Here is an 18,267-nt window from a genome sequence, read left to right as displayed (position 1 = left end):
GCCGAAATAAACAAGTTGATTAATTAGGTGCCGCCTGGCACGTAAATGTCGGCCCAGATCAGAGGCGACGCAATCGGTAATTAATTAGCCGATTAATTACTACTATTCAAGACCCCAAATGGTCCTTCCAAGTGAGGGAACACTTCATATGTGAGTGTGTTGGGTTCATATAATGTATCCGGTGCATCTGGTGTGGCCTCCTGTATATCGATGAGATTCAACATAGATTGGGAGATCACTTCGCCAAGCACCTTCACTCCACCCGCCAGAAAAAGTAGGATCTCCTGGTGGCCACCTATTTTAATTCTACTTCCCATTCCCATTGTGACATGTCAGTCCACGGCCGCCTCTGCTGTCGCGATGTGGCCACACTCAAGTTGCAGGTGCAAGACTTTATATTCCAACGTGATGGCATGAACATCAATTTCTTGAACTTCTGGTAATGTGCCCCCTCACCATTCCCCATTCCCATTTTCCTCTCTTTCCTTATCTCCTTACCTGCCTATCACCTCCATCTAGTTCTCCTCCTCCTTCCCTTTCTGCTATGGTATTCTACCGTCTCCTATCAGATTCCCCCTCCTCCATCACTTTTATCACTTTTGCCAATCAACTTCCTAGCTCTGTCCTTCACCCCCTCCCCCCTTCCTGTTTCACCCATCTCCCACTACTTTCCTCCCCTGTCCCACCTTCTTACACTGATTTCTCATCTTTTTCCAGTCCTGCTGAAGGGTCTTGGCCCGAAACATCAACTGTTTACTCTTTCCCATAGGTGCTGCCTGGCCTGTTGAGTTCCTCCAGCATTTTGTGTATATGCTGCAGAATATTGTGCTCAGATCTGCTCACCTCATTATATGAAAGATGTGGAAGCACTAGAGAAGCGGCAGAGGAGATTTATCAGGATGCTGCCTGGATTAGAGAGTACGTCTTATGAAAAGCGGTTGAGCAACCTAGTGTTTTATTTCCTTTGGAGCGAAGGAGGATGAGAGACGACTTGATAGCGGTGTACAAGATAATAAGAGGCATAGATAGAGAAGATAAACAGACTTTTTTTTTCCCAAAATGGAAGTGGCTAGTACCAGTGGGCATAATTTTAAGGTGATTAGAGGAAAAGCTGGGGGGATGTTAGAGGTAAGTTCTTTACACAGACTGGTGAGTGCATGAAGCACCCTGCCGGTGTGGTAGCAGACATTTGGAGCATTTAAGAAACTCTTACATGGATGATAGAAACATGGAGGACTATTTAACAGGGGAGGGTTAGATTTATCTTAGAGTAGGTTATAAGGTCAACACAACATTATGGGCTGAAGGGCCTGTACTGTGTGCTGTAGTGATTGTGGTCTAATATGTGAAAGACTCAGCCTACCTAACAGTAATTATGGCCTCAGTGTTGGGGATGTTGGATTGAGTGATGATAGTGACATTGGTTTAGCCAGAGGGCATGCATGAATACTGCTTGGCGAACTGTGTACTGGTGAGCTGGTAATAGGGGACAAACAAATGGCAGATAAACTTAATGGGTACTTTGCATCTCTCTTCACCGTGGAAGACACTAGGAGTATAGGTTATAGGGTTGTGAGTGTCAGGGAGCAGGGGTCATAGGTCTGTGAGTGTCAGGGAGCAGGAGTGAGCGCCATTGCTAATACAAAGGAAAAAGTGCTAGGCAAATTCTAAGGTCTTAAGGTGCATATGTCATCTGGACCAGATTGACTACATCCGAGACTCCTGAGAGGGGTTGCCGAAGAGATAATAAATGCATCGGTCGTGATCTTTCAAGAATCACTTGATTCTGGCATGGCGCCAGAGGAATGGAAGATTGCAAATGACACTCCACTTCTACTTGTGATGGATGTCACTCTGAAGTGGCTTCTTTAACTCACGTTTTGGTCCTGTCCTCTTTTGGAAAAATATTGGAAAGACATTTTTGATATTATTTCAACAGTTCTATGCTTTGATTTAAAACCCCATCCTATTACAGCAATCTTTGGATTGCCAATGGTAGAACATAGATCTTTATCTTGTGCGCCTCGAATGATAGCTTTTGTTACTTTAATGGCGCGAAGATCTATTTTGTTGAACTAGAAGGAAATTAATCCTCCAACTACATTCCAATAGTTTTCTCAAACCATATTAAGTTTAAATTTAGAAAAAATTAGAAGTGATATTTTTGACCCTTCGGTTTAATTTGAAGTTACCTGGAAATCTTTCATGCAACATTTTCATATGATGTAATCTGATCTTTCTGAATCTTTTTTTTTAATTATATGATGAGAGAAGCAGAGTTAGCGACATTATGGATCATGTCTGATACAAGTTGTTGGTCCAGCCCTGTTTTGCCTTTTTTGGGGGTTTTTTTTCTCTTTTTCTTTTGGGTTTTTTTTGTTTATATTTTTTTCTTTTTATTAATGTTTAATCTCATTATGAGTTTGGAAGTCTTTTATTTCTATGTTACTTAAAATTTATTTTATATATGCTGATGAACATTTTTCCAATCTCTTTGTACCAACTTTGTTATTGAGTTTATAATTTTGAAAATTAATAAAAAGATTTAAAAAGAAAAAAAGACACTCCACTCTTTAAGGGAAGAAGGTAAAAGAAAGGAAATTATAGGCCAGTTAGCCTAACCTCAGTGGTTAGGAAAATGTTGGAGTCTATTATTAAGGATGAGGTTTCGGGGTACTTGAAGACTAATGACAAAATAAGTCAAAGTCATCATGGTTTCTGAGAAGGGAAATCTTGCCAGACAAATCTATTAGAGTTCTTGGAGGAAGTATCAAGCAGGTCGGACAAAGGAGAGGCAATGGATGCCATTTACTTGGATTTTCAGAAGGTGTTTGATAAGGTGCAACACATGAGGCTGCTTAACAAGATAAAAACCTATGGCGTTACAGGAAAGATACTGGCATAGATAGAGGAATGGCTGACAGGCAGGAGACAGCAAGTGGGAATAAAGGAGGCATTTTCTGGTGGCTGCTGGTGACTAGTGGTGTTCCTCAGGGGTCAGTATTGGGACTGCTACTTTTTACATTGTCAATGATTTGGATAATGGAATTGATGGCTTTGTGGCAAAGTTTGCGGATGATACGCAGATAGGTGGAGGGACAGGTAGTGCTGAGGAAGCAATGAGATTGCAGCAGGACTTACCCAAGTTGGAAGAATGGGCAAAAAAGTGGCAGATGGAATACAGTGTTGGGAAATATATAATAATGCATTTTGGTAAAAGGAATAATACTGCATACTATTATCTAAATGAGGTGAAAAATTAAACATTTGAGGTGCAAAGAGAATTGGGAGTCCTTGTGCAAGACTTTCAGAATGTTAATTCACAGGTTGAGTCTGTGGTAAAGAAGGAAAATGCAATGTTGGCATTTATTTCAAGAGGAATAGAATATAAGGGCAAGGAGATAATACTGAAGCTTTATTAGACAATAGTCAGGCTGTGCTTGGAGTATTATCAACAGTTTTGGGCCCCTTATCTCAGAAAGGATGTGCTGTCATTGGTGAGAGTCCAGAGGAGGTTCATGATGATTTTGGGAATGAAGGAGTTAACAGATGAGTGGCATTTGGCAGCTTTGGACCTGTACTCACTGGAATTTAGAAGAATGCAGGGGGATTTCATTGAAACCTACCAACTATTGAAAGGACTAGATATGGTTAATGTGGAGAAAATGTTTCCCTATGGTGGGATTATTCAGAACTAGAGGACACAAAATTGAAGGGTAACCTTTTAGAACAGAGGTAAGGAGGACTTTTTTTAGCCAGAGAGTAGTGAATCTGTGGAATACTCTGTCACAGACTGGTGTGGAGACCAAGTCCGTGTGTATATTTACAGCAGAAGTTGATTGTTTCCTGATCAGTCGGGGCTTCAAAGGATATGGGGAGAAGGCAGGTGTATGGGGTTGTGTGGGATCTGGGATGTGATAGAATGGTGGAGCAGACTTGATGGGCTGAATTGCTGAATTCTTCTCCTATGTCTTATGGTCTTGATCTTGATCTTCAAGCACTGTACTCACTGAAGACTTGAGAAATGTTAAATCCTAGATGTGGTTTCCCCTTCTCTTCCATCCATAGGGAATCAGGTTTATTATCAGGAAATCTGTTGCATTCTAGCGACAGTAGAGTAAAAACATTAAAAACTACTATAAGTTATAAAAATAACTAAATACTGCAAAAGATAAATAGTGGGATAGGGTCCATGGTTTCATGAACCATTCAGAAATCTGACGGTGGAGGGAAAGAAGCTGTTCTTGCAAACCTGAGTCTCCGGTAACTCCTTCCCAATGGTAGCAGCGTCAGGTTTAATATCACAGACATGCCTTGTGAAATTTATTGTTTTGGAGTAGCAGTACAATCAAAAAAACTACTGTAAGTTATAATAAAAAGATTTTTAAATATGTAAGTAGTACCAAAATAGAGCAAGATAGTGTGGCTTAATGGATTGTTCAGAAATGTGATGGCAGAGGGGCAGAAGCTGTTGCTGAAATATTGAGTGTGTGTTCTCAGACTCCTCTGCCTCCTCCCTGACGGTAACAATGAAAAGAAGGCATGCCCTGAGTGATGGCAGTCCTTCACAATGGATGCCCCTCTCTTGAAGCATTTCATTTTGAAGGTGTCCTTAATGCAGGGGAGGCTGGAGCCCATGACAGAGCCGGTTGAGTTTACAAACCCCTGCAGCTTTTCTGATTCTGTGCATTGGTGGTTCCATACCAGATGATGATGCCACCAGGCAAAGCAAAGTAATGCAGAGCGGGTATGTCCCAGATGGTAAGGGTCTTTAATGATAGCAAAACGCAAGTTCTGATGCAGGGTTCAACAATTCATTTCCTTCCACAAGTGCTGCTCAGCCTGCTGAGTTCAAGCAAATTGTCTGATGTTCTTTCTGATTCCATTAACGATAATACCTTTAGTAACATCTATTCTGGATTTGCTTAGACCACAGGAACATAAGATATAATCATTATTATCATCATTACGTGCCATGTCGTCTGACTTGGGCGATCATGGTCTATCCATCACCTTGAATGTTCTTGCAAAGTTTTCTACAGAAACAGTCTGTCATTGCCTTCTTCTGGGTAGTATCTTCACTAGATGTGAGACCCCAGCCATTATCAATACGCTTCAAAGATTGCCTGTCTGGTGTCCGTGGTCACATAACCAGGACTTATGATATGCACTGGCTGCTCGTACGACCATCCACCACCTGCTCCCATGGCTTCATGTGACCCTTGCCGAATGATGACCTGCAGGCTAATGGAGGAAAGGGGCACTGTTCTCCTCCTTTGGGAGCTTTTGGCATCTCCACCCTGCCACCCACCATAAGACATAGGAGTGAAATTAGGCCATTCGCCCTATTGAGCCTACTCCACCATTCCATCATGGCTGACTTATTACCCCACCCAACCCCTTAACAGGCCTTTCAGGCCATCAAGTCCATGTGGACCATCAAACAACCCCGTAAACTTTGAAATCCTTACTTATTAAGAACCTATCAACCTCTGCTTTAAATATACTCAATGGCTCGGCCTCTGTACCTATCTGTGGCAATAAGTTCCACAGATTCACCAGCCTCTGGCTAAAGAAATTCCTCTTTATTTCCTTTCTGAGGGATGTCCTTCTATTCTGAGGGTGTGCCCTCTGGTCCTCTTCTTCCCCACTATAGGAAACGTCCTCTCCACGTCAACGCTATCACCTTTCATCCTTTCAATACTCAATAGGTTTCAATGAGATTTAGTTACTTAATTCTGTACTTCTGAGATCCACAGTGGATTTGAAATGGTGTCTCAGGATTACTGGTCAACATTGCTGATATGCTCCCAGTACAGGTCACTACATTCCCACTCCCTGTTGTGCAGTACTTCTGTAGCAATATCAATAATTTTTTTCTGTCAGGCACAGACTGAGCCAACAAAGAAAGCAGGTGATGATGCAAGAATTGAAATCATGTCGGTGACAGAAGATGAGCTGCCCACCATTGAACTACCCAACGCCACCCAGAGGGTCCCCAACATCCCTGAAGCAAAAGTATTGCCTGTTGAGGCAGGTAATTGGATTTCTGTTTACTGCTCTGATGTTTGAGGTCTGATCAAAACGTATGATGCGTTCTCAAAAGGGAAACTCTCCCACAAGAATGATTCGGGAATGAAAGGATTAATGTATGAGGAGCTTTTGATAGCTGTGGGCTTGTACTCGCTGGAGTATAGAAGAATAAGGGGGGGTTCTTGTTGAAACTGATGGAATATTGAAAGACCTAAATAGGGTGGACGTGGAGAGAATGTTTCCTATAATGGGGGAGTCTAGGACCAGAGGGTACAGCCTCAGAATACAAGGATAGCCCTTCAGAACTGAGGTGAGGAATTCCTTTAGCCAGAGGATGGTGAATACGTGGAATCCATTGCCACAGATGTCTGTGGAGGCCAAATCTTTGATACGTTTAAGGTGGTGGTAGATAAATTCTTTGTTAGTCAGGACATCAAAGATTGTGGGGGTAAGGCAGGAGAACGGGGTTTAAAGGGAAAAAAATCAGGCATGTGCAGCAGGCTCAATGGGTCGAATGGCCTAATTCTGCTCCTATGTCTTATGACCTTATGAGAACACAGAGGGTTACAGCGAATGGAGACACAAAAGATGGCAGCAGCTGGAATCTGGAACAACAAACAATCTGCTGGAGGAACTCAGCAGGCTGAGCAGTGGAAGGAGGAACTATCACCTCTTCAAGTCAGAATGCTGTATCAGGACTAAGCAGAGAAGTGAGAGACAGTATAAAGAGGATAGGGGAGTGGTAAGATAGGGCATAGATATAACTGGTAGAGTAAGCGTTGAAGGATGCGGGGCAGATGGATCCAGGTAGGGGAGAGAGACAGGTGAAACTGGGAGACAGCAGCTGGTGGGAGAGGGATGGAGGCAAGCTGGATGCTAGAGAGGCGGGGTGCAGAGGGTGGAGATAATTGATGGAGGGAGTTGAACAGGTACACAAAAGACCACCTTTTCTGGCAGCAGATCTAACAGAGAGGTGATGGACAAATTGAACCAGAACCGGATGAGGAGGAGGTGGGGTAAGCAAATGGATGAAATATGTGGGGAATGGGTGGATGGGGGAGGACAAAAATGGGTTATGTGGAGGGTGCATGGGAAATAGGACATAAGGCACGGCTAGGTTGACAGATTTACTGAAGTGGATGAGAGATGGAGCAGTGGGCTTGATGGTGATATGGAAGTGGTGAAATGTGCTGGGTCCTCTGGTATTGCAAGTGATGTGTTGATAGTAGTTCTGATTTATTTGTTTAACATATGCATGTTAAAACACACAGTGAAATGTGTCATTTGCATTAACAACCAACACAACTTAAGGATGTGCGCACAAGTGTTACCACACAGTCCGCACCAACGTGGCATGTCCACAACGTCCAGCTGAACAATACAAGCAGCAACAACAATTACAACAACAACAGAACAAGCCCCCTTCTACCCCCTACCTACCCACCCACACAGATAGACAGGTATCCAACCCCAGGACAGGTCACTCCGAGTCTCCAGTAGACTCATAGACACTGGACATCTGACTTCCACTGTGGACTCGTGGACCCAGGGCTTTGGCCATCGGGCAGAGATTTCTTCAAGCTAGATTGAATAATGTCTCCCACTTCAAAGTGACACGTGCTGGGGTACACTCCGTCATTCTTGTTGATCGTAGCATTTAGTTCAAGTGCCAGCTTAATGTCTGCCCAGGGTAAGAAATAGACTATAGTCAGGATGATGATGGAGAATTCCTTCGGCAAGGCGATTGGTTGGAATTTCCCACCAATCCACCAACCAGGCCATGCTCTCTTTTCACAGCTACCATCAGGAAGAAGGTACAGGAACCTCAGGACCCACACCAACAGGTTCCAGAACAGTTATTACCCCTCAGCAATCAGCCTCCTGAACCGGAGGGCGTAACTTCACTCAACCCATCACTGAACTAATCTCACAACCCATGGAATCACGTTCAAGGACTCTTCATCTCATGTTCCTGATATCTATTGTTTATTTATTATTATTACTGGTATTTCCTTTTACTCTTTGTATTTGCACAGTTTTTTGTCTTTTGCACACTGGTTGGTTATCCATCCTGTTGGATACGGTTTTTCATTGATTCTATTGTTTCTTGGATTTATTGTGAATGCCCACAAGAAAATTTATCTCAAAGTAGTATATGATGACATATATGTCAACTAGTAGGTGGCACAGCTTGGCAGCAGTGGCCTTTTGGATCTGGTGTTTAATTTAATTTTTTAATTTAATTTTAAGGCACAATTTTTGATTAGGACACATGGATAACAGAGTGACTATCTACTATCGCCAGATACTGCTACAATACAGAGATCGCCCAAAAACAAACCCTCATGAAGATCTGGTTAAATTACGCGACCTCGGCTTGCTGAGGGGATCGGGCCTACAGTCCTCGGAGTCGCCTGATGCCGGTGGCCGGAGGTGGGGACGTCGTAAGCGGTGTGCGAGGAAGCGGAAGCGAGGCAAGCAGGCAGGAGTCCGTGCCAGGCAAAAAGCAAACCCTAGCCAGCCGGCTCTCCCGTCCATTCTGCTCTCCAATGTCTGCTCCCTGGACAATAAATTGGACTACATCCGACTCCAACAAAATACTCGGCGGAGTACAGAGTCTGCTTTGCGTATGTTTTCACAGAAATGTGGCTCACCAATGGAATCCCGGAGCCGCAATTCAGCTGGACGGGCTTGTCTTGTTTTAAGCAGACAAAGATGCAGCTCTTTCTGGTAAGACTCACAGTGGTGCCTTGCGTGTTTACATCAATATGGAATGGTGCAAGAACTCTGCTGGTTTCCAGATACGGCTCGTTGCTGGTGGAGTTTGTGACTGTTAGATGCAGACCATTTTATTTACCACAGGAATTCACCACTGTATAGTTAGTGTCTACATTCCCCCCAGCGCTCATGCAAAGGAGGCGCTCTGTGAACTGTATGGGGCTATTAGCGAACTGCAGAACGCACACCCTGATAGACAGTTTATTGTTGCTGGAGATCTTAACCACGCGAACCTTAAGTCAGTGCTCCCCAGGTTTCATCAGAACGTGGACTTTGGAACGAGAGGGGCGAACGCGTAGGACCTTGTTTACACAAACATCCCCGACGCGTACCAGGCGGAGCCCCGCCCCCATCTCAGTTACTCAGACCACATCTCTGTTATGCTAATCCTAGCATTCAGACCGCTCGTCAGGTGCTCCAGATCAGTTCAGAAGCAGGTGAAAACCTGGCCAGCAGGAGCCATCTCTGCTCTTCATGACTGCTTTGAGCACACTGACTGGCACATGTTCAGGGAGGCTGCAACCGATGGCGACTCTACCAACTTACAGGAGTACACGGTATCAGTGACTAGCTACATCAGCAAGTGCGTCAATGACGTCACTGTGGCCAGGACCATCACTACATGCACTAACCAGAAGCCATGGATGACCACGGAGGTGCATGCACTGCTGAGGACCCACGACTCCACCTTCAGAACAGGTGACAAGGCAGCCCTAACGACAGCGAGGGCCAAACTGTCCTGGGCCATCACAGAGGCAAAGCGTGCACACGCCCAGCGAATCCACAGCCACTTCCAAGACAGTGGCAACACGTGGCGCATGTGGAAGGGCATTCAGGACATCACCACCTGCCTGTGCTGGTGATGCCTCCCTCCCAGATACATTGAACAACTTCTACGCTCGTTTTGAGGCAGAAAATGATGTGGTGGCGAGGAAGACCACCCCTCCTCCAAATGACAAGGTGCTGTGTCTTACTGTGGCCGATATGAGGAGAACCCTGTGCGGGGTCAACCCACGAAGGCTGCTAGACCAGGCAATATTCCTGGCAGAGTGCTTAGAGGATGTGCAGACCAGCTAGCAGAGATTCTCACTGACATCTTCAACATCTCCCTGAGCAGCGCTGTCGTTCCTACATGCTTTAAGGCCTCCACTATCGTCCCCGTGCCAAAGAAGTCTTCAGTGTCCTACCTCAATGACTACCGTCCCGTTGCACTGACATCCATCATCATGAAGTGTTTCGAGAGGCTCGTCATGAGGCACATCAAGACCCTGCTGCCCCCCTCACTGGACCCCCTGCAGTTCACGTACCGTCCCAACCATTCAACAGATGATGCCATTGCCATCACCCTCCACCTGGCCCTAACCCAACTGGACAAAAAAGACACGTACATTCGAATGCTGTTTGTAGACTTTAGTTCAGCATTCAACACAATCATTCCTCAGAAACTGATTGGAAAGCTGAAACTGCTGGGCCTGAACACCTCCCTCTGCAACTGGATCCTAGACTTCCTGACAGGGAGACCTCAGTCAGTCCGAATTGGAAGCAGCACCTCCCACACCAACACACTGAGTACAGGGGGCCCCCAGGGCTGTGTGCTCAGTCCACTGCTGTTCACTCTGCTGGCCCATGACTGTGCTGCAACACACAGCTCGAACCACATCATCAAGTTCGCCGATGACACGACCGTGGTGGGTCTCATCAGCAAGTCAGCATACAGAGAGGAGGTGCAGTGGCTAATGGACTGGTGCAGAGCCAACAAGCTGTCGATGGTTGTTGACCAGGAGGAGACGGAGCGACCACTCTCTGCTGAACATCGACGATTCTGCCGTAGAGATCGTTAAGAGCACCAAATTTCTTGATGTTCACTGGTGGAGAATCTCACCTGGTCCCTCAACACCAACTTCATAGCAACGAAATCCCAGCAGTGTCTCTACTTTCTGTGAAGGCTGAGAAAAGTCCAGCTCCCACCCCCCATCCTCACCACATTCTACAGAGGTTGTATTGAGAGCATCCTGAGCAGCTGCATCACAGCCCGGTTCGGAAATTGCACCATCTCGGATTACAAGACCCTGTAGCAGATAGTGAGGTCAGCTGAGAAGATCATCGGGGTCTCTCTTCCCACCATTACAGACACTTACAGCACACGCTGCATCCATAAAGCAAACAGCAATATGAAGGACCCCATGCACCCCTCATACAAACTCTTCTCCCTCCTGCCATCTGGCAAAAGGCATCGAAGCATTCTAGCTCTCACGACCAGACTATGTAACAGTTTCTTCCCCCAAGCCATCAGACTCCTCAATACCCAGAGCCTGGACTGACACCAACCTACTGCCCTCGACTGTGCCTATTGTCTTGATTATTAATTGCTCTGCACTGTTTTGTGCACTTTATGCAGTCCTGGGTAGGTCTGTAGTCTACTGTAGTTTTTGTGTTTTACGTAGTTCAGTGTAGTTTTTGTTTTGTTTCATGTAGCACCATGGTCCTGAAAAACGTCTCATTTTCACTGTGTCCTGTACCAGCAGTTATGATCGAAATGACAATTAAAAAGTGACTTGACTTGATATGTACTTTGATAATAAATTTACTATGAATTTTGATTTTCACTGCCTGATATTCCAGCTTGGAGAAGGAGGAATGGGTCAAAACTGCCAAGTCCAAGCACCACAATGAGTTCTGGTAATTTCTCCTCTTCCCCCCCACCTTCTCTATATTTCTATTTCCCATTCTAACTCCCCACTTACCACCACTTTTCCCTCACCTGCCCATCACCTCTGGTGCTCATCCTCCTTCCCTTTCTCCCATGGTCCAATCTCCTCTCCTACAGTATTTGATTCCTTCTTCAGCCCTTTACCTTTTCCACCTTTCATCACCCAGTTTCTTATTCCTTTCCTTCTCCTCCCTCACACTTATGATCCATCCATCACCTCCATCTGCTTCTCCACCTCCCTCCCACTGTCCTCTCCTAATGGATTCCCTCTACTTCAACCCTTTACATCTTCTACCATCACTTCCCACCTTCCTATTTCATCTCCCTCAGCCACTCATCCTCCCACCTGCCCCTCATCTGGATTCACCTTACAACAGTTAGCATGTACTCCTTTCCCTCCACCACCACCTTCTTATTCTGGCGTCTGCCCACTTCCTTTGAAGTACTGATGAAGACGTTCAGTCCAAAACGTGGACTGGTTATTCCCTCCATTGATGCTGCCAGACTTGATGAGTTCCTCTGGCATTTGTGTGTGTTTATCATAATGCAGACACCTCTGATCATGTCTTATGTGACGCTGCCGTCTGGTCCATGTGGTGAATCGTGAAACCCTCAGGTTGGAGCACTATGTTAGTAGCGTTGGGAGTGAGCCATGTCTTTGTGGGAAAAAAAGTACACAGCAGTTCTTCACTTCTCTCTGATGAAGCAGACTTGCTCTGAGGTTGTCAGTCGTGTTTTCTAATGACTACACATTAGCCAGGAGGATGCTGGATAGGGAAGGTAGTGGAAAGCCTTTGGGCCCAGCACTTCAGTCTTACTAGAGACCTCCCTGAGTTTTCAACTGTTCACCATCTCGGCGGTCTGCCTCAGGTCTTAGCATTACTTATTCACAGACACGTGGAAAAAAGAAAATTGAAGCGTTATGGGCAGTGTAGGAAGGAAGGGCTAGATCGATCATGAAATGGGTTTTAAAACTTTTAAAACATTAGCTTTATTGCCATATGTACATGAAAAAACATCGAAACACAATAAAATGTGCTGTTTTTATCAAATCAAATATTGAACCATTCAATAGTTTATTAACAGAAGGTTGAGGATATCCTTGAGCCTGGTGATAAGGCTTTTGTATCTTCTGCCTAATGGGAATGGAAGAAGAGAGAGTGTCCATGCTGGGTAGGATCTTTGAATATGGCTGACTGCTTTACTGAGCCAGTGAGAAGTGTAAATGGAGCCCATGGAGGGGAGAATGATTACCACGTGTTGAATTGTGTCCACAACTCTCTGCAGTTTCTTGTAGTCATGCGAAAAGTCACTGAAAATGTAAAATAGCTGAGGGTGTGCATTGACTAAAAATAACCAGTGTGTTATGCAACTATACAGAAGGCAAGACAGTGGCTATACTTCATTAGGATTTTGAAGAGATTTGGCATGTTAACAAATACACTCAAAAAATAGATGTACGGTGGAGAGCATTCTGACAGGCTGCATCACTGTCTGGTATGGAGATGTTACTGCGCATGACCGGGAGAAGCTGCAGAGGGTTGCAAATTTAGTCAGCTCCGTCTTGGGTACTAGCCAACAAAGTACCTAGGACATTTTCAGGGAGCGGTGTCTCAGAGGCAGAATCCATTATTAAGGACCTCCAGCACCCAGGGCATGCCCTTTTCTCACTGTTACCATCAGGTAGGAGATACAGAAGCCTGAAGGCACACACACAGCGATTCGGGAACAGCTTCTTCCCCTGTGCCAACCGATTCCTAAATGGACATTGAACCTTTGGACACTACCGCACTTTTTTTAATGTATAGTATTCCTGTTTTTTGCATGTTTTTTAATCTATTCAATATATGTATACTGTAATTAATTTACTTATTATTATTACAACATATAACCATATAAAAATATAACAATTACAGCACAGAAACAGGCCATCTTGGCCCTTCTAGTCCGTGCCGAACTCTTACCCTATCCTATTCCCACCAACCTGCACTCAGCCCATAATCCTCCATTCCTTTCCTGTCCATATATCTATCCAATTTAACTTTAAATGACAACATCGAACCTGCCTCAACCACTTCTGCTGGAAGCTTGTTCCACACAGCTACCACTCTGAGTAAAGAAGATCCCCCTCATGTTACCCCTAAACTTTTGCCCTTTAACTCTTAACTCATGTCCTCTTGTTTGAATCTCCCCCACTCTCAATGGAAAAAGCCTATCCACATCAACTCTATCAATCCCCTTCATAATTTTAAACACCTCTATCAAGTCCCCCCTCAACCTTCTACGCTCCAAAGAATAAAGACCTAACTTGTTCAACCTTTCTCTGTAACTTAGGAGACGAAACCCAGGCAACATTTTAGTAAATTTCCTCTGTACTCTCTCAATTTTATTGACATCTTTCCTATAATTCGGTGATCAGAACTGCACACAATACTCCAAATTTGGCCTTACCAATGCCTTATACAATTTCAACATTACATCCGAACTCCTATACTCAATGCTCTGATTTATAAAGGCCAGCATACCAAAAGCTTTCTTCACCACCCTATCCACATGAGATTCCACCTTCCTTATTCCTAGATCCCTCTGTTCTATAGCATTCTTCAATGCCCTACCATTTACCATGATGACTTATTTTGATTAGTCCCACCAAAATGTAGCACCTCACATTTTTCAGCATTAAACTCCATCTGCCAATAATAATTATTATTATTTTACTTTATTTATTTTTCTCTTCCATATTGTGCATTGCATTGAACTGCTGCTGCTAAGTTAACAAATTTCATGTCACATGTCGGTGATAATAAACCTGATTCTGACTCAGAACTATTCTTCAATCAAATAATCGGCTGACTCTGCCTGTGCCAAGCCAATGCAGGCTCATTATTAGGCTGGGAGAACCTAGGAAGCTGACCATTTCACTTTATATTGGTGGAATCCACTGGGAGTCCAATGTCAAAGCAAATTCTAGAAATATAAGGAGGTTCACCCAACTTCATTTTAAGACTCCCATGTTATGGTGGAAATCCTGGAGTTGCTATCCATTGGGTAGATAGGTTTCAACAAGCCCTCCCAGTATTTGAGCCATTCTGGTCAAGTAAAGCAGTGAAAATGGTGGAAGCTAGTTTGATTATATCATTTAAGTGAAATTTGGATAGGTACATGGATGAGAGGGATGTGGTCCAGATGTGGGTCGATGGAACTATGTGGTGTAACAGTTTGACGTGGAATAGATGGGACAAAGGATTTGTGTCAATGCCTCTGAAGGAATCTTTTTCCAACTTCTTTTAGGAAAACATGACAGAACCACTTCAATGTGCCACATTTTCACCTCCAAGAAGTTCCTGATCGTAGTTACGGCTGGAGTGGTAGTCACCACTGTATTAGTTATAACAGCCATTACTGTGGGCGGTAAGTATACTCTCTGTATTCCAACCCGAAAAAAGTATAGGGCTAGGGTCTATTTGAAAGCTTCATCCTTTTATATATGGTTTCAAATCCCTTTTTAACATTTTCAGTCTTACCAGGATTGGACACAGGATGGGGAAGGTAGGACTGTCTCCTACAACTACCTGGAGGTGATGTTAATTAGTGTTGTAGCAAATTAAACTGTATTTGGATATTCAAGCAGCTAAATTAGTGCCTTCTCAGAATGCTCTCTGCTCATAAACTGGGGTAATGGTCACCCACCCTCAGTAAAATACAGGAGGCTGTGTGACCATTACTCTAGTTTATGAGCGGACAGCATTCTGATTGGTTGCATCATTGTAATGAGATACTGGTGCATAGAATCACAAAAAGTCAGCTCCATCATTGGCACTAGCCTCCCAACATCCTAAGGCCATCTTCATCCTAAAGAAGGCAACATCCATTATTAAAAACCCTCACCTCCAGGACATATCTTCTTCTCATTGCTATCTTCAAGGAGGAAGTACAGGAACCTGAAGACACACACCCAATGTTTTAGGAACAGCTTCTTCCCCTCTGTCATCAGATTCCTGAATGGACTATGAACACTACCTCACTTTTTTACTCTATTTTTTGCCCTATTTATCTATCTTTTAATATATTTCTTATTGTAACTTATGGTATTTGTTGTGGTCCTGACTGAACAGTGGTAGGCATCCAGGTTTTGGTGCTCCAATTTCCTGAAGTATGTTTAGCTGTTGCTGTCCCTTTAAAACTCAGACTGCCAATTATTGCTTGCCACATTCCCTCATGAAAAGTTTGTACTTAAAGCCTAATGCTGAACACCCAGTACTCAATCAGAAGAGTTCCCTTTCTAGCAGTACTGTTTGTGATTTCACCATTGATTTTCATTTGAGTCATCTTGTTATTTCTGAGTTAATTCTAAACCTTTCTCTCCCACTTGGATTCGTCACCATCCATAGCTCCCTCGTTACAGTATTTTGTAATGTATTGCACTGTACTGCTGCTGCATAACAACAAATTTCATGACCTGTGTCGGTGATAATGAACTTCAGTCTGAATCTGAGCAGATATGAGGTGGTCTTCATGTAAAATGTGTCCGTGATTAGGATGCATGAATGTCAAGTTCAGTCAGATACTAGGTAGGATTAGGAATGCTGCAAAGAAGAAGAACAAAGTATATGTTAGTTGAATTTCAGAATGAACTCTTTGCTTGATATTAGGTTGCTTTATAATGAAAAGGTAAACTTGATCTGTTTACCTCACTGGAGGAGCTTATCATCTAGCCGTTGTATATAGTATTATCCTGGCTAGTATTACTCTCTATCACTCATGTTTCAAGAAAAGCTCCATCAGCTTACATTCAAGGCATTTATGGGATTTGAAAAATATATTGTATTATCTGAAAGTTCAGAATGCATCAATTATCAATGTATACTGTATACAGCCTTAAGATTCTTCTTCTTGCAGACGGCCACAAAGAAATACAATAGAACCCATTAAAAAGCCCCACACAGCAAAGACACCCAATGTGCGATTTAAAAAGAGCAAATTGTGCAAACGATAAAAATGTAAACAAATAGCATACAGAATGTTAACCACAGAGTTCCCGAAAGTGAGTCCACAGCCACGGAGCCAGTTCAGAGCGGAGGCGAGTTAAAGTGATCCGGGAGCCTGCTGGCTGCAGGCCATACCACCCACGGAGCCAGGTTTAGTGCAGAGGTGGTTAAAGTGATCCAGGAGCAAAATGGCTGCAGGCCATAGTCACAGAGCCAGTTCTGTGCTGAGGCGAGTGCCGATGGCTGCAGGCCACAGCTGCAGATTTAGTTATTTTCTGTACTTTACATGTTTGATACTTTCAATTGATTCATTCATTTTAAAAGCTAACTCCAGCCATCCTGGCTATCTATACTAATCCCACTTGTCTGCATTAATTCCACATCCCTCTAAACTAGGGGTTCCCAACCTGGAATCCACAGAACCCTCTGTTAATGGTATGGGTTGAGAACCCCCAATCTTTTCTCTCCTCATTCAAGTACTTGCCAGTATACCTCTTAAAATATAGCTATTTATTGTTCCTGCTTCTACCACTGCCTCTGTCAGCTCCTTCCCAATACCTGTTACTCCTCGTGTAGATGTTTTTTTTCCCTTAGATCACCTTGAAACCTTCTCCCTCTCACCTTAAACCTAGTTTTGGGTTCATCCTGCCATGGAATACAAAGCCTAGCAACCTCCATTCTGTACACTCGGTCATTTTATGAGGTATATCTGTGCAACTCATTTAAGCAAATATTTAATCAGCCAATCATGTGTCAGCGACTCAATGCATAAAAGCATGCAGACATGGTCATGAGGTTCAGTTGTTGTTCAGGCCAAACATCAGAATGGGGATCTAATGTGATCTAAGTGACTTTGGCAATGGAATGATTGTTGGTCCCAGACAGGGTGGTTTCAGTAATTTAGAAAATGCTGATCCCCTGGGACATGCACAGCAATCACTAGAGTTTACAGAGAATAGTGCAAAAAAGCAACATTCAGTGAGCAGCGGTTCTATGAGTGAACATGCTTTGTTAATGAGAGAGGTCAAAGGAGAATGGTCGGACACTAGTTCTAGCTGACGGGAAGGCACCAGTAGCACAAACAAGCAACTGTGTTACAAGAGAGCATCTCTGAAAGCACAACATGTTGAACCTTGAAGTAGAATGACTACATCAGCAGAAGACCACCAACATCATCGATAGATGTGTGGGGGAGAGTACATTGACGGGTTGGTTGTATCACAGCCTGATATGGAAACTCCAATGTTCTTCAACAAAAAAGTCCTCAAAATAGTGGCTATGGCCCTAACCATCATGGATAAAGTCCCTCCACCACCACCAATGAGCACCATTGAGAGCATCCTGACAACCCACAACCTATCGTTTCACTTTTAAAGACTTATCATCTCATGTTCATGATGCTTATTGCTTATTTATTATTATTACTTTTTTTTGTTTTTGCACATTGGCTGTTTGTTCATCCTTTTGGTTATAGTCTTTCATTGTTTTTATTCTGTTTCATGTGAATGCCCACAAGAATCTGTGTAGTATATGGTGGCATATACGTACATTTAGAATAAAGTTACTTTGAGTTTTGAACTCTGAACGTACTTTGAACTCAGTGGCAACTTTATTATGTACCTGATGAAGTCACCACTGAGTATAAATCTCCAATTAAATTAAACTTGAACATATATTTGGCCCATAAACTGTACTCAAGTTTGGACATCTCCAATCAGACCTTTCATTAATACTGTATACAAAAATGTCAAAGATCAA

At 43.6% G+C, this 18,267-nt stretch overlaps 1 protein-coding gene across 1 annotated transcript in view; it reads left to right on the top strand.

Annotated features, from left to right (window-relative positions):
• The first annotated feature begins 329 nt into the window (after positions 1-329).
• LOC134347763 (transmembrane protease serine 3-like) overlaps positions 330-18,267 on the top strand; it is a 54,805-nt gene continuing 36,867 nt past the window's right edge. Inside the window, 6 exon segments of the mRNA XM_063050167.1 lie at positions 330-405; positions 4,708-4,761; positions 5,760-5,845; positions 5,847-5,872; positions 5,874-6,037; positions 14,813-14,932. Coding sequence (XP_062906237.1) covers positions 330-405; positions 4,708-4,761; positions 5,760-5,845; positions 5,847-5,872; positions 5,874-6,037; positions 14,813-14,932 — 526 coding nt within the window.

Source organism: Mobula hypostoma, chromosome 6 (assembly GCF_963921235.1).
Source record: "Mobula hypostoma chromosome 6, sMobHyp1.1, whole genome shotgun sequence".
In the NCBI taxonomy this organism is placed as follows: domain Eukaryota; kingdom Metazoa; phylum Chordata; class Chondrichthyes; order Myliobatiformes; family Myliobatidae; genus Mobula; species Mobula hypostoma.
The sequence above is the reverse complement of the archived record's forward strand: the minus strand, read 5'-3'. Positions and strand labels throughout refer to the sequence as shown.